Source organism: Pseudophryne corroboree, chromosome 3 (genome assembly GCF_028390025.1).
Source record: "Pseudophryne corroboree isolate aPseCor3 chromosome 3, aPseCor3.hap2, whole genome shotgun sequence".
NCBI lineage: Eukaryota > Metazoa > Chordata > Amphibia > Anura > Myobatrachidae > Pseudophryne > Pseudophryne corroboree.
In genome coordinates this window covers 287,580,894-287,605,587 of record NC_086446.1, presented here as the reverse complement: position 1 = coordinate 287,605,587, position 24,694 = coordinate 287,580,894, and the positions used below count along the sequence as shown (strand labels likewise).

Sequence of the window (24,694 nt, the reverse complement as noted above, 5' to 3'; positions counted from 1 at the left end):
GGGATATCCACAGTTCGACATAATGGCCTCTCGTCTCAACAAGATGCTCAAGCGGTATTGTTCCAGGTCGAGAGACCTACAGGCAGTGGCGGTGGACACTGTGACGACTCCATCGGTCTATCAGATGGTGTATGTGTTTCCTCCACTTCCTCTGATCCCAAGAATTCGAAAGAGAATAAAAAGGGAAGGGAAGGGTTCAAGTAATATTCATTTCTCCGGACTGGCCAAGAAGGGCCTGGTACGCGGACCTTCTGGAGATGCTCCTCGAAGATCCGTGGCCTCTACCACTTCATGAGGATCTACTGCAACAGGGCCCGTTCATCTTTCAGGACTTACCGCAGCTATGTTTGCCGGCATGGAAGGTGAAAGGCTGATTCTAGCCAGGAGAGGGATCCCTCACAAGGTTATCCCGACTATGATCCAAGCCAGGAAGGGGGTAACGTCTAAGCATTACCATTGTGTTTGGAAGAAATACGTCTCTTTGTGTGGGAGCAGAAATTATTCTGCGGTGGAATTTCATCTGGGATGTTTCCTGCTTTTTCTGCAGGCAGGCATGGATGTGGGCCTGCGTCTGGGCTCCATAAAAGTCCAGATTTCGGCCTTGTCCATTTTCTTTCAGAAACAATTGGCTTCTCTCCCTGAGGTCCAGACGTTCTTGAAAGGTGTTCTGCACATCCAACCTCCCTTTGTACCTCCCACGGCACCTTGGGATCTCAATGTGGTGCTGCAGTTCCTCCAATTGGACTGGTTTGAACCATTACAGGAGGTGGACATAAAATATGTTACGTGGAACACCGTCACACTGTTGGCCTTGGCTTCAGCAAGATGTGTGTCGAAGCTGGGGGCTTTGTCTCACAAAAGTCCCTATTTAATTTTCCATGAGGAGCTGAACTCAGAACTCGTCAGCAATTTCTTCCTAAAGTGGTGTCCGCATTTCACATCAACCAACCTATTGTGGTTCCGGTGGTCACCGACACCTTTGCTACTTCAAAGTCTTTGGATGTTGTGAGGGCTTTGAAGGTGTATGTAAAGAGAACAGTATGTCTCAGAAAATCTGACTCGCTGTTTGTTCTTTATGATCCTACTAAAATTGGGTGTCCTGCTTCAAAGCAGTCCATTGCACGCTGGATCAGGATTACTATTCAGCATGCTTATTCCATGGCATGTTAGCTGTGTCCAAAATCTGTACAGGCCCACTCTACTAGGTCGGTGGGTTCTTCCTGGGCAGCTGCCCGGGGTGTCTCGGCTTTACAGCTCTGTCGAGCAGCTACTTGGTCTGGTTCAAACACGTTTGCTAAGTTCTACAAGTTCGATACTTTGACCAAACTGAAGGTCCTGAGAGGCCAATCAGTTCTGCGGGAACCTCAGCACTCTCCCACCCGGTTTGGTACATCCCCATGGTACTAAATGGACCCCAGTATGCTCTAGGACGTAAGAGAAAATAGGATTTTAATTACCTACTGGTAAATCCTTTTATCGTAGTCCGTAGAGGATACTGGGCGCCCGCCCTGTGCTACGTTCTTTCTGCACTGTTACTTGGTTAAGTAATGTTGGTTCAGCCGTTGCTGTTCTTGTTTCAAGTTTGGTTAGCATGGCTTTCCTCTTGTTGTGTGTGCTGGTTCGGAATCTCACCACTATCCTTATCTATCCTTCTCTCAAAGTATGTCGGTCTCCTCGAGCACAGTTTCCTAGACCGAGACTGGTAGAAGGGGCATAGAGGGAGGAGCCAGCCCACACTATCAAATTCTTAAAGTGCCCATGGCTCCTAGTGGACCTGTCTATACCCGATGGTACTAAATGGATCCCAGTATCCTCTACGGACTACGAGAAAAGGATTTACCGGTTGGTAATTAAAAATCCTATTTTTTCAACAACATAAAAAACTTTCTAAATTATTTATCATTATTTTCAAATACATCCCATTCCCTATGGTATTACTTATCCAAATTTGTAATTCTCTCATCTGCTCAAGAAAGAGCTAGCTAATGGAACAGAGGGTTGTGTATCTCCTCTAGAATGGCTGATGCAACAATGAGATTGTTCTGGAGAAAACTGTATTATGTCTGCGAATGCTTTATGAAGCCACAAGTTATATTGTGTACAGATCATGTGGTGTTTTTGTGTCTATCCACCAGCCAGGAGTGAGAGGTGAACCTGGCCCTAAAGGTGTTTCTGGGCCTAATGGGACGTCAGGTGTACCAGGAATTCCCGGCCCTCCTGGCCCAATGGGTTTCCAAGGAGAACAAGGAGTCCCTGGCATAACTGGAAAAAGTGGCGTTCTTGTGAGTATCACCCTTTAAATGTTTGTTTCTTACCATGTGTAAGCAGTTACAGCACATTACATATGTGTAACAAAGTCTGCATGGCCTTTGTAAATGATGCTGCAGTCATTAGGCATCTGGTGGAGCTCTGTACTAACAGCAATTCTGCTATCCCAAACATCTCGGTCTACAGGAAGAAATTGTTACACAGTGCTGTGTTGTTCCCAAACATTTCTGGCCACAAATTCCAGCAGTCGGGCCATTTACAGAGTCCTCTGTTGAAATAAGAAATACGTTTTTATCTATATTATAAAACAAGTTTTTACTTTGCATCTAATCTTACATACGCTCTGCTGTATATAATGTACATAAAGTTAGAAATATTTTCAGGGTGATTACAGATTCGGGGGGAATTTATTATAGCGTCACGGATTGTGCTGCTATAACACTTCCTGCTTCGCCTAACTACCGAGGCGAAACAGGAAGCCACTCCGACAAGATGTATGATCATCTTGTCTCCTGAATTGGGAGACGGAAAATACCCCTCTCCGGCGATCAGTTAATGTATGTAGGATCTCATCTTGATATAGAGCTGGAGTCCAGAACCACGTTTCCTAACACTATACCCGCAGACAACCAAACTCTATGAGCTTGTTGTAATAAAGGAGGGCAACGAGTAACAGGAGAACGGGCTAATAAAAAATGTAGGGGAGTAAATGCAAACCCGCCTCTTCAAGCAGAGCTACGAGAAGATCTCTGTGATCTCAAGGGGTAATCCACTCTTACAGCTGGGCCAATTGAGCAGCAAGATAGTAAAGATGCAGATCAGGCAGAACTAACCCCCCTCCCCTCTAGACCTACATAGGGCCATATGCAATTGCGGTCGAATTGCCGCAAATGTCGAAAAACGGGGCATTTTCGACACAAAAAAATGATTCGACAATGCAATACAGTACTTTTCGAGCTGTCAGGCGGCACATACCACTATGCCGCTCCATTATATTCAATGGTGGGAACTTTGCAGTCAGCGGTTGACCACGAGTAACCTCAACCGCTGACGCAAAGTTCCCACCATTGGATACAATGGAGCGCCTATGTGCTACATTGTATCTCGAGTGCGCCGCCTGACAGCTCAGACGCGCACAGCCAATCAGGAGAGTGCCACGACGTGGCGCTCCCTGATTGGCTCAAGGGACCCTCTTTGACAGGAGTCACGGGGGGTCCCAACAGTCGGGGAAAGGGGTCCCATGTGTAAACATGGGACCCCTTTCAGCGCGTGGATCGGGTTTTGCGTTTTATTATTTTGCCAAGTACGTGGATTACAAACTAAGAAGAAGACAGATTTACACAGGATTTTTGTGAGTATAATTTTATTTACAGGTAACCCGTGGATTCTACATGGAGAAGGGGACCGAGCCTCGTATCAACATAGGTAAGTATGTGTGTGTCGGTGTGCATGTATGTAATAAAGTTTTACTATCACGGTGTGTGTGTGTACTGTTTTTATTTCTTATTTTGACACTTGGCTATCAGCCTCCCATAAGCCACCCTTAGATGGGGGGACAGCCTCGGGCTTCACCCCTGGCCCTTGGGTGGCTGGAGGGGGGGACCCCTTGATTTAAGGGGTCCCCACTCCTCCAGGGTACCCCGGCCAGGGATGACTAGTTGGGGATTTAATGCCATGGCCGCAGGGACCGGTATAAAAGTGTCCCCCGGCTGTGGCATTATCTCTCCAGCTAGTGGAGCCCGTTGCTGGTGTGAAAAATACGGGGGACCCCTACGTATTTTGTCCCCCGTATTTTTTGCACCAAGACTGGACGCAGAGCCCGGTGCTGGTTGTTAAAATATGGGGGATCCCCTGTCAATTTTTTTCCTGTATTTTTACAACCAGGACCGGCTCAAAGAGCCCGAGGCTGGTTATGCTTAGGAGGGGGGACCCCACACATTTTTTTTCAGAGTTTTTTTAAACACTTTTGCGCCGTCCATGAAGTCGAATCCAGGACGCACACTATCCGTCAATTGGTCCGTTTTTTGACAGCGGGACTGTTAAATCCGTTTTTTATTGACTATGTCGAATTCGGGTCCCGGCAGGAGGGTGTCTGACTGTCGAATTGTGTCGAATTAAAAAAATGGTCGAATTCCAGCCGGAATTCGACCGCAATTGCATATACCCCATAGAGTCTTATGGGCAATATGAGCTCTCTTATTCCCCGAAACAAAAGCGGTAATACATCTAGTAATAACCACAAACTGGAAAAGGGGAATATAAACAGGGGAATTATGGAAAATGTGTAGAAATTTCGGTAACATTACAATCTTGATAAGATTGACATGGGGCCAGTAACTGAAAGAGGAAGTTTCCTGCACCTATGTTTAATACTCAGCTGTCTGGAATCTTGCACCAGTGGCGCTGCAGAGATCACTGGTAAATTGATGCAGAGGCCACATTACAGTGATTTGCACATGCGCAGTAGAAAAATCACTGGGAACATGGTGCGGGTGCCATGTTCCCGGTGACTTATACATGCGCAGTAAGCTCCGGCAGAGTGCCAGAGTCTACTTACCTGCTAAGCTGCTAGGGAGGAAGGTGCCACCATGGATACTGTACATCGGTCAACTTCTTCACCTCTGTGAAGGCCAAAAGAGCAGATGAGATTTTCGAGAAGGGTGCCAAGAACGGACCCTTGGCGAAGCCAACAGGTGGTACTACATTTTTCTAAAATTACGTCAAATGCAAATTGTTGACAGATGTACTTATAACGTTTCTTGGTAGGAGAAATTAAACTAAAAAGGTAACTTGTGAGTTTTAAAATCCTCTCAATTATCCCTAAAGTTTATGCTCTGAAATTTTCCCTAAGTAAGAAGAGCTTGGATAATCAATGACCCAATTACTTACATTCATTCAGCTGTCCATGACTAAGGGCTCACGCATTAATAATGTAGGCTGATCTTTTCCAGTTTGGTTTGGTTTCCATCTGCTTTATCTGTTACCTAAAAGAAGATGAACCAAAACTGCACAGACCTACTTCCACTTACGACAGGATTTAATCGGAACAGTAATGGAAAGTAAAGTAAATGGACAGTACCAATGTGTAATAGCGCTCATGTTCATAAGCCCTAAGAAATACACTATTACGTAACTTGCTGAATGTTCTTTCTCGACAAAGGTTTTCTTTGTCTGCACTGTTGCAAGAGAACAGTCTTACACTGAAATAAAAACAGAACTGTGTTTCGATCGCCCGAAAGGGGGCAAACTTGCACCTGGATAAATGTCATTTTAATGGATTTAGGGAAAAAGCTGCTGCTTTTATATGTAGCACACAAATACTGGGCAGCATTAGTTTAACAGTGAAAATTATATTTGAGCTAGGACCGGTCCCCTCCAAATTTTAAATCTATCCGCATTTTTTTTTTTTTTAATCATCTCCTTTGTAGCGCAATATTATGCTTCTACTAAGTGGTTTTACTCCTAACTCTAAATGTGCCTTATAGTGCACTGAGGTTACTATGTAATTGTGATACTACTGAAACAGCTCCGGAATTAGATTAGTGGAATGATCTCAGCTATAGAACTATTATCATAAATGAAAATAACAAACCTTCCTTTGTTCTAGGGCAAGCTGGCCAGTGAGCAGCACATCCGGGAGTTATGTGGGGGAATGATCAATGGTGAGATTTTTATGTATTTATGTAAAATGAATACATCAGCAGCCAGAAGTCACTATAGCAAAGCAAAGAGTGGAAACCCATTCAGATATTATTACAGATTGCTCCAAAACATCCATCACATCAGCCGATGGCCACATACACTGGCTTTTGCATCGTCCAGCAGGATTTTGCATGTAATCTGCTCATTTGTGATCAGACTGTGACAACTCAACGCAAGACGACTCTTTGGTTTATAAACAACTACATTTCCATGTGTGGCTGACACAAGGATCTGCAGCAGAGCACACTACATGTACAGTACGTCCCACCACAATGACTGGACTGTTATTTATTTTTTTTATAACGTGCCAGTCATATTGTGTTTGGTTTTACAGTTGGTGAGATTACCATAGATCTCTAAATTTACCAACTGGCACAAATAGGAAAGAGGGAGATTGTACCACCTGAAAAGATTAGTTTGTAAGAAAGGTGCATGAGCATTTAGTAGAGAAATACCTGGCTGGATAAAAATGTCTCCTGTCGAGTTCCACCATATTGGTGCATCTTTTGTTTGATTTATTTGCCAGGGTCAGGACCTAGATTAACACAAATTTTCCCAAGTGAGAAGGTCTTAAGGTCATTTTCACCCTTCCTGAGCGACGTCGCTCACTTTCTTGGCAAGTGTGTATGCCGGTGACTACCACCAATGTGCGGCCCGCTGGCTGCACGGCCTGTTCACTGCATGACGTCGCTGAGCGATATGAATGTCATATCCCTCAGTGTGTATGCCCGGCCGCCGATCGCCCCAGACCGGGAGGGGGAACACTAGGCGACGTCGCTCATAGAGCACGTCGCCTAGTGTGTACCCACCTTTATATGCTGAGTGTTTTGTTTAGTGTTGTAAGGAGAAAAAAAAACAGAGAAGAGATGAAGAGCTACATGGTTACAAACTGGCATTAGTATATAGATGGAGTTAGGAAAGTGCAATGAGCGCTGTCTCTGACTGCAGATCTCCCAGCAGCTGTGGGAGAACACTTAATGTAACGAAGTATATAACAAATTCTGTTTACTAAAAGTAAATAAAGTGTTTAAAAACCGTTACATTACTTAGTAAAGTGCCTCCGCAGTGACTGTGTCCTAACTCCCTGTATTATTTTAGTGGTATTATGAATTTGAATATTAGGGGGGAAATTCAAATGTTATCACCCCAGATCTCCAGTCTAAAGTGACGGGAGATCGCAGGGGGCGATATACAAATGAGGTCCCTATGGCGCTGATCGCGCCCATTAGAGGTAAACCCGACTAAACGAATTGGTGTAATCGGGAAAAGTGCCGTTTGGGTGTCCAAACGGATCACTTCACACATTTTCGGCGGGTGCGAGCTGGAATGTAGACGCCGGCAGCCAATTGCACCTGAATGGAGCAACATAAGAATAGCTCCATTCGATGCCATCGCTGCCGGTGGTAAAAACATTAGGATCTCGCCCTAGGAGTCTAAACAGATTGTCACTTTGTCACATAAACTCATGCATACTAGTCATATACTGGATTAACTGGTTCTTAGCTACCCAGCGGAAGCTGTTAGGAGGCTCTGTAAGTTACACTAACCTCCTACCTCTTTGTACCTGCAACTACAAAAAAAAACAGGTAAAAAGGCAAATTAAATAGTTTAGTAAACGTTTAATGAAGTTAAGGTGCCCATACAATAGTGTGATTTGGGCCCTTTTCATCCGATTCCGACGCATCGGCCGAGAAATCGGATGAAAAGTGTCAAATCGCATGTGTCTTACCTCTGATTCCGATCCAAAGCGTGGTCTCATGTGCATCGGAGCCGGAGATTGCAAGGGCTGCACTATATATTTATCGGTTCCGGCAGCCGTGGCTGGGATTGCATACAATAGATCGTATGCAAAGGAACTGCATACGATAGATAGCATGCGATCCTGCCGCCCGGTAAGCTGCCAGGCAGTTCAAGGGAGATCGTATTCCCCTCTGAGAAGTCGCAGTAGTGTATGGGGACCTTTAGCCTTTAAACTGAGAGGTAGCAGCCCTTTAACAGTAATTCTCACATATGTTACTTTCTGCAACTTTTCTTATTCAGTGGTTATCTGAAATGAGAAATACAGTAGTGACATATAGCTATGCTTATTTAGTACCACGCAGTCACAATTACAAATCAAACAAAATACATAGGGGGTATCCAATTAGAAGCAATCTGTTTTTGGCTGATAAAAATGGCCTGATATTGCAATTAGTGACCGATGGTTATTATCGTGGTATCCAATTAGAGGGCAAAAATGGACCTGCAATCGTGCGATAACACAAGAGATCCGGGATAAGTTCCCGATCCCATGTGTTATCGCAGGTCTGGCACGGATTATGCTTCGGGTACCTGCATCGAGGGTAACTGGATAGCCGCTGGTGAACCTATTAGCAGTAATAGGATACCCCCATAATGCATTAAAACAGTACAATAACCTATGATGTGTTGACAAGAGATGGAGGATAGAGAGGATTGCTGCAGCAATAGTACTGTAGCTAGTGGGAGGTGGAGTGGAGATGGAACTTTAGCTGGTAGAGCATGCTGAGGGAGATGTCTCAGGTAGAGGTAGGATGGGGTATAGTGAAGAAGTGAGTTTTAAGGGAGCACTTTAAAGATGAAAGGTTGGGGGAGAGTCTGATTATGCAGGGTTAGGAGTTCCATAAGTGGGGAGCAGTACAGGAGAAGTGACAGGTAGTTATCAGTGGAGGCCAGGTGTATGTCAGAAGCAGATCTTTGAGGATGTGAATGTTGTGATAAGTTACAGATGTATGTAACGAAGGAGAAGGCTAGTAGCTTCAATTAAAATCTGAGAGGTAATGGTGACTCAAATGTTAATATTTGCAGAATGCAGCAGAGGGTGTGGAGCGTTGAGAGAGGAAGATTATTTATATTGCAGCAGTTAAAATAGCAGCTAGTAGAAGGTTGCTATAGTTAAGGTGGGAAATGAAGAGAGAATGGATAAGAGTTTTAGGAGCATAATGTAGCTATGTACTATACTGAAATGAGGATATTTTCGTTTCCTGCTGTAAATAGTAGAACAGTCTAAATTCAATGCTATCATATCCTGACAAGGTAGTGACTGTAATGTCAATGCAGCCACTTCAGTAATGTTTATAAAAGGTGATTAATAAGATTGTATCCACTGCTTTATCAAGCATGGGTTCATTCGAATGTGATCTGCTGTGAACATGAACAATGTTGTTTTATTCTCTGTGTATTTACAGATCAAATTGCACAGTTAGCTGCTAACCTCAGAAGACCACTGGCTCCAGGGTTGGTTGGTCGACCAGGCCCTGCTGGGTTACCTGGAGTACAAGGCGTTCCTGGACGAGTAGGACATCCTGGTTCTCGTGGACCTCCAGGATACAGAGGGCCAACTGGGGATCTGGGATATCCTGGTCCAAGAGGTGAGGGCAGGCTGTTGTTAGTACCATATAGTTGCCAATGTGATTAATATAGACTTGTAGACAATTGTAACTTGCAATGTCTCTTAAATTAATACAAGAAAATCACAGACAAATTCTCTTCCTACTCTAGGTTATCATGGTGATAAAGGAGACAAAGGACCAGTTGGACGTGGTATTGATGGACCATTTGGTGATCAAGGAGAGCAAGGTAGAGTCATCATCAAATTAAAGTGGTGGAAGGCTTTTTAATCATATTGCATGCATTAGAACTTATTCTGCTATATATTACAGGGTGCGCATGTTATGTGTTTTATTTCTAGGTGCACAAGGAGTGCCTGGGATAAGCATAGATGGCCGGGATGGTGCACATGGTGAGCCTGGTTACCCTGGTGAGCCTGGTAGACCAGGTACAATAGGTGCTCAAGGTACTCCTGGGATATGTGACACATCTGCCTGCCAAGGTGCGGTCTCTGCAGGAAAAACTAGTCATCCTAAATCCTAAACATCACAATTAACAAAGGCAAGGAACTATATTCAATACAGCTCTCTGTTGTATGGAAGACCTACCGTTAGAAACATTCAGGGAGGTGGTTGTTTATCACAAAACCCAAGAACGGATTCCTACACCATTAGCCCAGCTCCATGAAACTGAAGAACATCTGAGTAAAGTTTTCTAGATGATTAATTATTTTGTTAAAGTTCACTGTTATCTCTGACACTCACATTTATTTTTTACCTCTGAACCCCCTCCCCATGGTTGTTAGCCTTAATTTTGGACTTGTTTGCTTGGCATGCTGCTCACCATGATCTGTGTCGGTTCCCAAGCTGTTCATCCAGCCTGCAGAGGCTTATGAGAACCAACCCTCTTGCAGTCTAGTCTTGCCAGAGGTAAGTGTACATAGAAATGTCCAAGGGAGAACGTTTTTATATTTCCATATTAAAGCCTGGAGATTTTGTTACAAATAACAAAATGCAGTGTGGCTATGACATGTAATAAAACCATTTCCAAGACAGAGAAGTACTGTATAATGTGTTGTAAAAATAAAGAGTTGTTTTTTTAAATCATGTCCTTAATATGTCCTGTTTTAGCACACTGCGGTTCCATTGGACAAATAAATAGCTGCAAACTTGTGAATATCAGCGATTTTAAAATAGTATTTATTTTGGTGACTTGTATGTACAATAAAACCTGTTGCATCATCTGTTGTAATAAATGAATAAAGCCACTTTCACCACACAAAAAAGAAATGGTCAAGACATTTGCAATTTATTAACAATCAAGAACATGGCATTTTAGTGTCCGCTTAAATTATGCTAGGGATATTCATGTACTAATATACTGACCACTAAAATGAAGAAAATGTTCAGTTTGTCTTAAACAAAATGCTGCTACATAGTTTGTGCTAAAGTAACATTCAAGACCTCAATGGATCTTCCTTAAATAAAAAGCCGGGTAGGATTTCCTATTGTCTATTAAGCTACAATCACATAGCAAGAGCCCAGTGCATAATGTGACCTTCAGTATTTTCTACCCTGTTAAAGCGCTATCTCCTGTTAAAGCCAATCCCCATATTTCATATGGATTGTGGGCAGGACTAAAAAGAGCAAGGGGGAGTACGGTGTTAGAGAAGGTGGCATATCATTTTGTGGTTGATTCTATATCGGAGTGGGAGAAGGGACCTTCTGACGTACCTAGGGGAGGAAACACGTCACCAGGGGGAGGAGCTACGGCCGAACAGGGTACCCGAAAAGTACCCTTGTGGGCTCGCTTCGCTCGCCACGCTTTGGTGGCTCGCTTCGCTTTGCTCGCCACCTGATTACTAAAGGTAATAGTTGGTGGCATGGATAGTAGAAGAACTATCCCGCTGGCCCAGCTCCTCCCCCTTGTGTCGTGGCTCCTCCCCCTGATGGAAAAGGTCCCTTAGCCCACTTGAATCTAGTTTCAACCATAATTTTGTTGTGAGCACATGCCTCCCCGTCTCCTTTTCCAATCTCTAAACTATAACCAATGGAGTAGGCTTTTATAGAACAGAGCATGTACAACCCCCTTTTTAAGGTTATGCACCTATGTCGTGGTGCATGTTCTAAATGATGATAAATGCAGCTTCACCATACCACTATACAGTGATCAACAGATCACAGAGGAATACATTGTCGGTACAGTACTACTTCCAAACATCTAATGGACCATAAAGAGAGTAAGCGGCATAATTGCCTGTGAAACATATGAAAAAGGTTACAGGGAATCCAGAATGCGTTTCTCCTCTTGCTCAAGCTATTTCTCAATGTGATGGATCAAGCTAACCTTGGTAGGAAGTAAAACTATCCAGACCATTCTTTCCAATGAGTATGTTAATTGCAAACAATGTAGCAAAAAAACAAAACAAAACTTTTTCTTCATTTGAATAGGTTCATGGTCTCTTACTGAGCTAGTAGGATAGACAGGAAGATGTTACAGTAGCTTTGTAATTCTTCCAGCTTTTGTGCATGCTCTGCGTTATTCCACACTGCTAAAAATAAAATGTTGTGCACTTTCCAACTACTAGATTACAGCCTGTTCTTTCTTACCAGCAATATAAATGCATTCTGTGGATTACAGTAATCACTTAAGAGGGTTTAAATAAAATGTAAATACTCACTAGCTGCAATGTCCAAACGTGGTCTTGCCAGCTGCTGTGGAACTGTAAGTCCCAGCATGCTTTGTCAACCTCTGTAGCTATTATTAATGTGGAACTACAAGACCAGCCAAAGTCCAACCCAAAATGTATTTTGCTGTGTAGAATGAGCAATGGTATTTACATTGAAAGATAGAAACACAAAGGAAACTAACTGACAGATACGGATAACATACACTAACATGTAGGACTACTGCCACACTAGACGCAAGTGACTGGGGATGTACACTGCTCATGGCATGGGGAAGTTCAATTACTTCTACACTAAAAGGCTAACATGCAGTAAAACAATTAAAATGTACAAAATTAAGTGCTTACTATGTCTTATGCTACATACACATGTAATGTGTTTATATAATGCTTTTCTTACTTCAACCTATATTAACATTGTTATAGTTCAAACACTTAGAAAAGCTTTTTTTTCCATAACATTGCCTCTTCTGTTAATAAATAGTGCACCAACTGCCCACACTATATTAGGTGTATAGTACACCATGAGCTATTCCTGCATTACAGAATATTTGTTTACACTCTCTATGCTGCAGTAGGGTTACTTGACATCCTAGAGTATGCTTGTCTGAGCTTGGCCTGTTCTGAAACCTTCTGATTTAGCAACTTTTAATCTTCTTCCTGTTTTTCCACAGAAAACATTTTCAAACTCCTACAAGATAGAAAAAAAATAATCGGATTTTAATTACCTACTGTTAAATCCTTTTCTCGTAGTCCGTAGAGCAGGGCTGGCCAAACCAGTCCTCGAGATCTACCAACAGTACACATTTTCCAGATCACCTAGCTGGTGCACAGGTGTAGTCATTACTAATTAAGATGTGCTGCATTCATTCCTAACTGACAATTCTACAGATGTCCAGGAGGCATGGAAAACATGAACTGTTGGTAGATCTCGAGGACCGGTTTGGCCAGCCCTGCCGTAGAGCATAGGTCTGCAAACTCGGTCCTCATTACCCCACACATTGTTTTGCAGGTCTCCTCACAGAATCACAAGTGAAATAATTAACTCCACCTGCGGACCTTTTAAAATGTGTCTGAGTAATTAATACACCTGTGCAACTGCTGGGTTACCTGCAAAACATGCACTGTGTGGGGTAATGAGGTTTGCAGACCTATGCCGTAGGGGATACTGGGGTCCATTTAGTACCATAAGTGTAGACGGGTCCACTAGGAGCCATGGGCACTTTAAGAATTTGATAGTGCGGGCTGGCTCCTCCCTCTATGCCCCTCCTACCAGATTCAGTCTAGGAAACTGTGCCCGAGGAGACGGACATTCTTCGAGAGAAGGATAGATAAGGATAGTGGCGAGATTCCGAACCAGCACACACAACAAGAGGAAAGCCAAGCTAACCAAACTTGAAACAGGAACAGCAACGGCTGAACCAACATTACATGGAATAAACATGCTGGAAAGTAAGCCTGATTCAGTGTGCAATAGATTGCTTTGAAGCAGGACACCCAATCTAATTGGGATCATAAAGAACCAACAGTGAGTCCGATTTCCTGTGACGAGCTGTTCTCTTCACATACACCTTCAAAGCCCTCACAACATCCAAAGCCTTTGAAGTAGCAGAAGTGGCGGTGACAACCGAAACCACAATAGGTTGGTTGATGTGAAACGTAGACACCTCTTTATGAAGAAATTGCTGACGAGTTCTGAGTTCAGCTCTGTCCTTTTGGAAAATTAAATAGGGACTTTTATGACACAGCTCCCAATGCTGACACTTCTTGCTGAAGCTAAGACCAACAGTGTGATGGTCTTCCACGTAAGATAAGTTACGTCGACCTCTTGTAACGGTTCAAACTAGTCAGATTGGAGGAACTGCAGCATCACTTTGAGATCCCAAGGTGCCGTGGGAGGTACAAAGGGAGGGTGGATGTGAAGAACACCTTTCAGGAACGTCTGGACCTCAGGGAGAGAAGCCAATTGTTTCTGAAAGAAAATGGACAAGGCCGAATCTGGATGTTTAAGGAGCCCAGACGCAGGCACACATCCACACCTACCTGCAGAAAAAGCAGGAAACGTCCCAGATGAAATTCCACCGCAGAATAATTTCTGCTCTCACACCAAGAGATGTATTTCTTCCAAATACAATGGTAATGCTTAGACGTCACCCCCTTTCTTGCTTGGATCATAGTCGGGATTGATCTTCCTGTTGAGCCGAGAGGCCATCATGTCTACTCATGGAAGGAAGACCGCAGACAACGCCACAGCGTTTCTTTCTGCCCAGAGGAGAATTCTTGACACCTTTGCTGCTCTGCTCTACATTCCGCCCTGTCTGCTTAGGTACGTCACTGCCGTTATATTGTCCAATTGGACCTGAATGGCCCGATCTTGAAGAAGATGTGAGGGCCGCAGAAGGGCGTTGTATACGGTCCTGAGTTCTAGAATGTTGATTGGAAGGACAACTTCCTGACTTGACCATATTCCTTGAAACTGCACCCCCTGAGTGACTGCTCCCCAACCTCTGATGCTTGTATCTGTGGTTAACAGAATCAAGTTCGGAATTCCGAACCTCTGACCTTTGACAAGGTGAGAAGACTGTAGCCACCACAGAAAGAAGATCCTGGCTTTTGGCGACAGACGGAACTCCCTCTGGTGCATGTGAAGATGCGATCCAGACCATTTGTCCAACAGATCTATCTGGAAGGTTCTTGCGTGAAACCTTCAGTATTGTAGAGCCTCGTAAGAGGCCACCATGTTTGCCAGAAGGCAAATGCACAGATGCACCGAGAATAAGCACTGTGGGTATATAGTGCTTAGTTTGCATTGTTTGTTGCCAATGATGTTACAATAACCTGTACGACTGTATAATGTATTCAACTTTGTTTCAACCTGAGTAAAATGCTTAAATGACAAAATGCATTTGTTGTAAGCAACAAAGTGTTCTGATTTAGTGCAATAGGACCACCTGCAAACACCTGACAATATGGTGGAATAAATCGCTACAGTAAATGGAAACTAAATAGCCAATTAGATTTTATTGAGGAGACATAATGCTCCTATGTAATTAACTGTTGGTTGGAGGCAGACACCCATCTACCAGAGGAAGGCCTTTAAGGGCCGAAACGCGTTGGGGGACACTTTATCACACAGAATATCTGAGAAGAGATGCTGACAGCCTCTTCAGCATTGTACCCTTAGACTCCTACACAGGCCTGTGAAGTCGAGCGAGTGTTAGCGCTGCAGCGCACCGGAGACCGTGCACTCTAACCAGGTTGCCGGAACCCGGAAGTGCACATCGTGACAGCATCCACCTGAGACCGGGACGGGGAGAGACGGAGACGGGGTGTTCAGCAGCGGCTTTGGACAAATTCAGAAGAAGAAGGGTAAGTATATGCACCTGCAGGAACGGGACGCCGTACCCTCAGAACATATATCCCCCACCATTCATTGCTATTTGCTCCACTGGACATATTGCAGTCAGCAATAAACACGGATTTGGGGGGCGTGGCTTGGCTGGAGAAGAGAGCAGACGTGTCTCTGCTGGCCTCCTCTCTCCAGAGTTCTTTAACACCCTATTCTGAGTGCTCACCCCCTGTATTCCCTCTCTGGGGGCTCCCCTTCCCTCCCTGTAGGCCTCCTCAGCCCTGCTGTGACTGCCGCGGGGCCGGAGTAGTTTTCACTGCTCTCGCAGGTTGCGGCCTATACACTCCCGGAAGTCGGGGACTCGCGTACTCCCGGCGCCCGCAATTTGAGCTCCACGGCGGGAACGCGGCGCCGGGAAGCGGCACGGACCCCACACACGCGCTCCGGACCATCCAGAAGCCTTCCCCTGACCCCCAGGGTGGACACCCCCTGAGGCAGCAGGTCGGGGAGACGCCTAACAGCGGGGGACAGAGGTAGATCTGAAGCCCAGGGAGACGCGGCGGCCATCTTTATTCCTACTGGAGGAGCTGGATCTGAGGTAGCAGTGTGCCTGTATAACTGTGGGGGTCTCTGGATTAGGGCTACACCAGGACTGGTGGCCCTCTGGCACTGTTCTCCCCCTGCTCTTACTCTGGGGCCCCTGTTGAGGGATTTGTGCATTTACTTGTGTGGGGAGAAATAGCCTTTTACTTGGCACTATTATCTTCTACTGTAACTGCCCCATCTAGTGGCCTCTGGATGTGATAGCATACATTTCTCACACAGTGTGCTGGATATATAATACATATTGCTCTGCAGACTTCATAGGACCGCAGATATCCCGGCACCCGCCGAGACGATTGGCCGTGATGTCCCCATGGTTGAATGACCACGATATTATGATATGACCGCTCTGAGATAACTCCGCCTACGCCCGAATGCTCCTATGACATGATATGACAACTCGACTTTTCTGTGGATCCTTCCTCGATTGATATTCCAGACGCCTCTTGCTTCCAGTTCCTCTACCTTTGTCGTTCAGCGTTGTAATGCCTCCCAAGAAATATAAGGCCGCTAAAACAGTTTCCCAGGTGGCGTTCTTTAAACATTCTCCTCAGGCCGCTAAAACAAAGGATGCACGGGGTGGCGCCTCTAAGCCTGCTGTTCTCGTGCCCTCACCACTTAGAGATGTGTCCGCCCCTGCCACTGCACACACCAGCTCCATTGACAACAGCGACTCGCTTACGGTGGGCGCTATGAAGCATCTCCTAACACAATTTAAGGATGAAGTCGCGGCAGAATTTAGAGCGACTATGAAGGAATGCCAGAGATCTATTGACGAGATTGGTGGCCGCACCGATTACCTAGAAACAAAAATGGGTGAAGTGGTGTCGTCGCACAACGACCTGATCTCTTCACATGAACTGCTCCAAAATGAGGGCACGGCGCTCAGGGACAAACTCTCGGATTTAGAGGACAGATCGAGACGTAATAATATAAAGCTACGTGGTGTTCCGGAAGCTGTCGCTAATAGCGCTTTAAACGATTTTGCAGTTGACCTCTTCAGCAAACTCCTTCCTTCGTACCGCTCCGTGGACTTCCTAATCGATCGTATCCATAGGCTCCCTAAAACCAGGAACGCTCCTGATGGTGTCCCCCGGGATGTCCTTATGAGGCAACACTATTTCCATGTGAAGGAGGCAATCTTGAAAGCTGCTAGACCCTCGGATGCTGCGTCGGAGGCTTTGGGCTCACTTCAGATATTCGGAGACTTGTCCCCTGCTACTTTAGCGAAACGGCGCTCTCTTTACCCCATCACATCAGTGCTACGTAAAGAGAACATTCTATACAGATGGGGATTTCCTACTAAGTTGCTTAACTCTCGAGAAGGTTCCACAGTTGTTATAACGAATGTCGAGGAGGGTAAAAAGATCCTAGCATCATGGAACTCTGCAAGTTCTCCTACACACACCTCTCCCGAACGGGGCCTTCAGTGGGACTGGGCCTCTTCGGCTGTAGAACTTTGAGTATTGTTTGATTTACTACACTTGCATTGATTTCATGTTTTTCTAATCGGTTTGTCATGTCGTATTTCCTACGTTGCACCAGCTCCTTGGCGATTGTTTGAGGAGGGTGTTTATGTGATATTTGAGTGCTATTAGATTGTTTGTCAGTGTTGCCTCCTCACCGCCGATTAACTGTTTACTGTCTATCTCTGCTGCCCCGACTGCCGCCCACATTTCTTTGTTGGCTGGGAATTCTACCTGAGTTTCCTTTAATCCCGGTAGCTGTCGGGGGACCAGAGATGAGGTGCCGAGGAACTACATTTAGTTTAATTTTGGTTCAGGTGCGGGCGGATTGACCACTACCCCCCACCGTTTAACTCTGAGTCGCCATGGTTAGGTGTCCAAATGTGCCCCCGCGAGGGGTTAATGTTCTGTTTCTTCTTCCTGTTATCCTTCATCTTTTTTGTCCTTTCTTTCCCTTTTCCTCTCCTTTTGTCCGGGTATGTTACACACACTTTCTACCTGGCAGTTGGTTGTTGATAGCTACGCAATGCCCGACAGTTTTACAATATGGTTAACATTGTTTCTATAAATGCAAAGGGTCTTAATTCCCCACATAAGAGGAGATTAGCGCTTAATTATTTCCATAAACTTAAAGCTCAAATCATAGCAGTCCAAGAGACTCATTTTATTAAATCTGCCCCTCCACGGTTTACTAATGGGAGATTCCCCCATTGCTATTTGGCTAACGGGCCAGCAAAGAAGGCGGGGGTGGCAATCTTGATATCTCAGCACTGCGCGTTTTCCCTCACTTCGCAATACTGCGACCCTGAGGGGAGAATTCTAATTCTGGTTGGTACTCTTGAAAATAAAGAGGTGACATTAGTTTCTTGCTACGCTCCTAACACCAAAAAACTAGCATTTTGCAGGAAACTCTGCGCTAAGGTGCAACAATTGGCTAAGGGCGCTTTACTCTTAATGGGGGACTTTAACTTGACTCTGGACCCTTTAGTTGATAACTCTGGCAAGCGGCCCTTGCTCTCCAGTCAGCTCCATAGGAATGCAAAGGGCTTTAGCCAGCTACTGGCGGAATATGATCTTTTAGACCTCTGGCGCGTTAAGCATCCAATGGACAGAGATTACACATTTTACTCCCCGGTGCATGCATCCTATTCTAGAATAGATCTAGCATCAGCAGATAAGTGGACTCTACAGTCCATCCGTAAAATCTCCATTCTCCCCATGTCCTGGTCGGACCACTCCCCACTATTCATCGAATGGGATATAAATAGAAGAAAGGTTACCCCTGTCCCCTGGCGTTTAAGTAAACTCAGTGTTCTTCAGCCGGAGACCACGCAGGCGATCCAATCCCCCTTGGATTATTATCTTTCTGAGAACTCTCCTCAGGAGACGTCTATCTTCACATTCTGGTGTGCCCTCAAAGCAGTGACACGAGGGACGACGATTCAAACAGCGGCTAAACTTAAAAGGGCATATCGTAAAAAATTTGAACAAGCTGAGCTTACAGTCGCTTCCCTGGAGAGTTCTCACAAGGCACATCCACACGATAAAGCCCTCCTTAAGTCATTGAAAGAAGCAAGGGAGGCGGTGAATGTTTTCTATCTAATGGAGGTCCAACGCAACCTACATAGACTGAACCAAAAATGTTATGTTTATGGTAACAGGGCTGGTAGACTACTGGCGAGGAAGCTGAGGGGTAGGAAGGCTAAAGAAAAAATTCATATTGTCCACTCGGATAGGGGTAAAAGAGTCTACGATCCTGACGAAATTGCAAATGTCTTTGCATCCTATTACTCTAAATTATACAACTTGAAGGGGGATTCTTCTACTTTTCAACCTACAGGCGTAGATGTTCAGAATTTTCTGAGCAACTTTCCTCTCCCCTCGCTGTCGTCGGAGTCTTGTAGCTCTCTAAGTGTGCCTTGGACTTTAGCCGAAGTCGAAAAGGCTATTGACTCCCTCCCAGCGGATAAGGCCCCGGGATCCGACGGTTATCCTTCTGGTTTCTATAAATCCTTTAAGGAGAGCTTGGCCCCGGTGCTCTTGTCGGTGTTTAATGAAGCCTCAGAGGCAGGCCACTTCCCCAAAGAGATGCTGGAAGCTCAAATCATCACCATTCCCAAACCGGGAAAAAACCCTACCTCCATCCAAAATTTTAGACCAATTGCTTTATTAAATACGGATCTAAAAATTTATGCCAAATTAAATTGCCAACCGTATCAGTCCCCTGCTCCCCTCTCTTATCAACCCTGATCAAGTGGGCTTCATTTTAAACCGACAGGCTCCGGATAATACACGTAGGGTGATTAATGTGATTGAGCATTCTGCCTGTAAAAGAGAACCCCTCCTAGTTTTGTCTCTGGACGCCGAAAAGGCGTTCGATAGATTGAACTGGGATTTTATGAGATTATCTCTGGACAAATTTGGCTTCTCTGGAAGGATTTTAGACTCTATCCTGGCTCTCTATTCCTCACCCAGTGCGTGGGTCTTTGTTAACGGATGCCTTTCATCACCCTTCAATATCTCTAACGGCACGCGTCCCCTCTTATTTTTGCGTTGGCGATAGAACCCTTGGTTGCTTGCATTAGATCCCGGGACGCGATTAGTGGCCCTGTTATACGGGGCATTTCTCACAAAATTAGCTTGTTTGCGGATGATATTCTACTGTGTCTTTTTGACCCTGAGGCTTCCTTGCCAGTTCTGCATGACGTCCTTCAAAGCTATTCAGATGTTTCTTTTTATAAATTAAATACAAATAAAACTGAAGCCCTCCCACTCAATATATCTCCGACTGTGGTCTCTAGGTTGAAGGATTTGTACAAATATGCCTGGAAGTCCTGCTCCTTGAGATATCTAGGGATTAACTTAACCAGAGAAGATAACTTGATTGAGTGTAATTATGCCCCGTTATTAAAAGCGTTTACGGAGCTGACTGGGGAGTGGATGCTACAGGAAGTGTCTTGGTTGGGTAGGATTGCTGCTTCCAAGATGGTCTTATTGCCGAAATTAATGTACCTGTTTCGCGCCATACCAAGGCCCCTTCCCAGACTCTTCTATAATAAATTTAACCAGGTCCTAATCAGATATGTATGGGGAGGCTCTAGCCCGAAAATTGCTAAAAAAAAATCTTATTCTGCCCAAACTGTCTGGTGGGGTAGCTTTCCCAGATATAGAAAAGTACCATGCTACATGTCTGATAAGTCAGTCTAGAGACTGGTTTGACACCTCGAGTCTGAAACCTTGGGTTATTCTGGAAGCTTCATGCTTGGACGCGGTTTCTCTCCCTGATTTGTTTTGGTTACCACTGTCTGCTGCTCGGAGTAGGGCCAGATCCTGCAAGTCTATTAAAACTACCCTAGATTCCTGGCATAAACTAGTACTCTCTTCGGAAGAGATTAATTTACCCGCCCCCTGCCTGTCGTTAACTGCTCTTATGTCATTGATTCCTAATGTTTTCCTAGAGGAGTGGATTCGGAAGGGGCTCTCCACTGTGGGCGATTTATTTGTAGGAGACGTCTTGATGTCCTTTTCTCAATTGCAAGAGAGATTTGGGATTCAGACTCAGGATTTTTTCAAATACCTGCAGGTGAGAAGTTGGTTACACTCATTTACTCCCTCACATCTCCACAAACCTTCTCTTCCGGCTTATATTATAAGCCGATTGGAGTCGTCCTCGCATAAATATGGGATTACGTGGTGGTATCCATTTCAATTGACAAACGGCACACAGACACCATTAAAAGCTCAGACTTTATGGGAAAGAGATTTGAATAGGTCCTTTTACTGATGCAGATTGGGACAGTATATTTAGATCTTGTTTTAAAGTCTCCAAATGTGTTAACCACTCCGAAATGTTCTACAAGCTTATACAGAGGGCCTACTTCACCCCTGAAAGACAACACAGAATCTGGCCTTCACAATCTAAATCATGCTGGAGGAAATGCGGCTCTACGGGGGATATCTTTCATATCTTCTGGGCATGCCCTCGTATACAACCACTTTGGAGAGAAGTTTTAAATATGGCTAGCATGGTGTTAGGGCTCAGCATCCCCATGGACCCAGCTCTAGCGCTATTCCATTTATACGTTGATCGCCTCTCCGCAGGTGAACGCTACGTCTTGGGACATACCTTGATAGCCACTAAAGCTGCTATAGCACAATTGTGGAAATCTGAGAATATTCCCACCTTAGCGTTTATTCAAAATAAGATTCACAAACATTTCATTTTTGAAACAGCGGAGGCTAAATACTCTTCCTCGGCTAACTCTATCCACTTGAAATGGTTAGGATGGTCCGATTATAGGAGTAGAGAAGGTAGGCTAACCGTTTACAGCTCTCCAATTGATATGTCTGTGCTTGGCCCTTCCTAGATTGACCTCTACGAGAATGCTGTGATACCAGATATTTTCTATGTTTCTATGTTTATGGTATTTTGGTCCTTATTGCTTTTTTTTTTTTTTTTTTTCTCCATGTCTTTTCTCAGTGCTTTCTCCTTTTTTTGTATCTGTACGCCTAATGTAGCCAATTGTATATTCATCCGACTGTGCCTTGTTTGTATTTGCATATGGTAACCATTCCGGACTTCCCCTGTGTTTCCCTTATCTCTTTTTTCTGTTCCCCATTTCTGTGTGTAAACTCTTCAATAAAAAATTAATGTTTAAAAAAAATAAATAAACACAGATTTGTTTTGATCTAATATTCCTCACTAGACTTTGTAATTGAACTCATTGCGGTCAGCAATAACCACGGTTCTCTAATAACCAGTTTTCACAGCATTTTTTTTTAAGTTCATCTGCGGTGAGAGACCTGTTTCAATATCTTACACTGTTTTGGACATTTTGGCATGGACATAGCTTTCTCACTGTGTTGAAAAGTTAACTATGTATCTAAACCAACAGTTAATTACATAGGAGCATTGTGTCTCCTCAATAAAATCCAATTGGCTATTTAGTTTCCATTTACTGCAGAGATTTATTCCACCATATTGTCAGGTGTTTGCAGGTGGTCCTATTGCACTAAATCAGAACACTTTGTTGCTTACAACAAACACATTTTGTCATTTAAGCATTTTACTCAGGTTGAAACAAAGTTGAATACATTATACAGTCGTACAGGTTATTGTAACATCATTGGCAACAGACAGTGCAAACTAAGGGGTTGAGCGCTATATACCCACAGTGCTTATTAGTTAACAAACAAGACAGCACTCCCCGATACATATAGATACTACGGTGCGCAGTAAAAACCACAATTTTCACAGATGCACTGACACCTGGGCTGGCTTCAGGACGTCCCGAACCAACGACTGGATCACCAATGCCTTTTCCAATGAAAGGAACAATTTCAGTGACTACATGTCCAGTACCATTCCCAGGAATGGGAGCCTCCTTGTTGGCTCTAGGTGAGATTTTGGAAGGTTCAGAATCCACCCGTGATCCTGGAGGAGTTTAGTTTAGAAATCAATGCTGTCCAGCAACCTCTCCCTGGACAGTGCTTTTGTCAGGAGATCGTCCAGGTATGGAATTATGGCCCTCATTCCGAGTTGTTCGCTCGCTAGCTGCTTTTAGCAGCAGAGCAAATGCTAAGCCGCCGCCCTCTGGGAGTGTATCTTAGCTTAAAGCTAAAATTGTTATCCTGCACCGGATATTCGATATCTATTGAACATATTTTACTGAAAACCAGTGTATCTTAGCTTAGCAGAAGTGCGAACGAAAGGATCGCAGAACAGTGCCAAAAATTTTTCAAGCAGTTTCAGAGCAGCTGCAGTCCTACTCCTAACTTGCGATCACTTCAGTCTGTTTAGTTCCTGTTTTGACTAGTGATGAGCGGATTCGGTTTTACTCGGTTTTACTCGGTTCTTAAAACGGCATCTTATTGGTTCACGGATGTCACGTGTTTTGGATAGCCAATAAGATGCCGTTTTGAGAACCGAGTAAAACCGAGTAAAACCGAACCTCGCTCATCACTAGTTTTGACGTCACAAACATGCCTTGCGTTCGCCCAGCCACTCCCCCGTTTCCCCAGGCACGCCTGCGTTTTTCAGCACACTCCCAGAAAACGGTCAGTTACCTCCCAGAAACGCCCCTTTCCTGTCAATCACCTCACCAATCAGCAGTGCGACTGAAAAGCGTCGCTAGACCTTGTGTGAAACTGTATCGGCTTTTGTGAAAGTACTTTGCGCGTGCACACTGCGCACCATATGCATGCGCAGAAGTGCCAATTTTTTGCCTGATCGCTGCGACCAACGGCAGCTAGCGATCAACTTGGAATGACCCCCTATGTTCACTCCCTGTATGCGGAGTAGAAACATCATCTCTGCCATCACCTTGGTGAACACCCTCGGCGCCGTGGAGAGACCATAGGCAGGGTCTGGAACTGGTGGTAACAGTCCTGCAGTGCAAACCGTAGCTAGGCCTTTTGAGGCGGCCAGATCGGAATGTGCAGGTATGCATCCCTGATATCCAGAGACACTAGGAATTCCCCCTCCTCCAGACTTGAGAATCCCACTCTCTGAGACTCCATCTTGTTGAGCTGATGAGGTGGAACTGGAACAATGACCAAAGTCTGTACCAGTTTTTGGATGGCATACTGTAAAGATCTACTTGCCTTTTGTGAAACTGACAAGCCTGATTTGAAGAATCTGTGAGGTGGGAGCTTATGGAACTCCAGTCTGTAGCCCTGGGAAATAAAAACAATGAGCCAGGGATCCTGTCACAAACTTGACCAGATCTGACTGAAGAATTGTAGTAGTACTCCCATCTGACAGCCTTCCAGGCATTGCGGTCTACAGTCATGCTGAAGCCTTTGTGGAATCAGAGTCTGGGCTCTGTTCCTGAGCAGCTGCAGTTGCTGGCTTGCGTGGTTTACCTCTTGCGTCGCTGGAGGACATAGAAGCATCTCTGGATTTGTCCCTGAACTTGGGCGTCAGAACGGACTAACTGAGAAGCTGAATAAGTCTTCTTGGTTGGGGGAGCTGCATAAGGAAGATACGTAGACTTACCCGTAGTAGCTGTAGGAGATCCATTTGTCTAGTTCATCTCCGAACAAGGCCTCTCCTGTGAATGGTAGGCCTTCCACACCGTTCCTGGAGGCCCTGTCAGCAGTCCACTGGCGTAGTCACAAGCCCCTGCGTGCTGAGACTGCCATAGCGGTGGTGTGCGTTAAGCACGCTTATTACCTTTATGGCTTCCACCATAAAGTTCACAGAGTCCTGTACATGCTGCAGGAGTAAGACAACATCCCCCTCTAGATAAGGAATCTAACCCCTCAATTCGG

At 44.8% G+C, this 24,694-nt stretch overlaps 2 protein-coding genes across 2 annotated transcripts in view; one reads left to right on the top strand and one right to left on the bottom strand.

The window, feature by feature from the left end:
- COL9A3 (collagen type IX alpha 3 chain) overlaps positions 1–10,377 on the top strand; it is a 118,545-nt gene extending 108,168 nt beyond the window's left edge. The window contains exons 28-32 of the mRNA XM_063959278.1: positions 2,136–2,282; positions 5,876–5,930; positions 9,177–9,359; positions 9,490–9,567; positions 9,680–10,377. Coding sequence (XP_063815348.1) covers positions 2,136–2,282; positions 5,876–5,930; positions 9,177–9,359; positions 9,490–9,567; positions 9,680–9,861 — 645 coding nt within the window. The 3' untranslated portion in view covers positions 9,862–10,377. The remainder of the gene's footprint in view (positions 1–2,135; positions 2,283–5,875; positions 5,931–9,176; positions 9,360–9,489; positions 9,568–9,679) is intronic.
- A 230-nt stretch (positions 10,378–10,607) lies between these two features.
- TCFL5 (transcription factor like 5) overlaps positions 10,608–24,694 on the bottom strand; it is a 148,190-nt gene continuing 134,103 nt past the window's right edge. Inside the window, exon 6 of the mRNA XM_063959279.1 lies at positions 10,608–12,695. Coding sequence (XP_063815349.1) covers positions 12,597–12,695 — 99 coding nt within the window. The 3' untranslated portion in view covers positions 10,608–12,596. The remainder of the gene's footprint in view (positions 12,696–24,694) is intronic.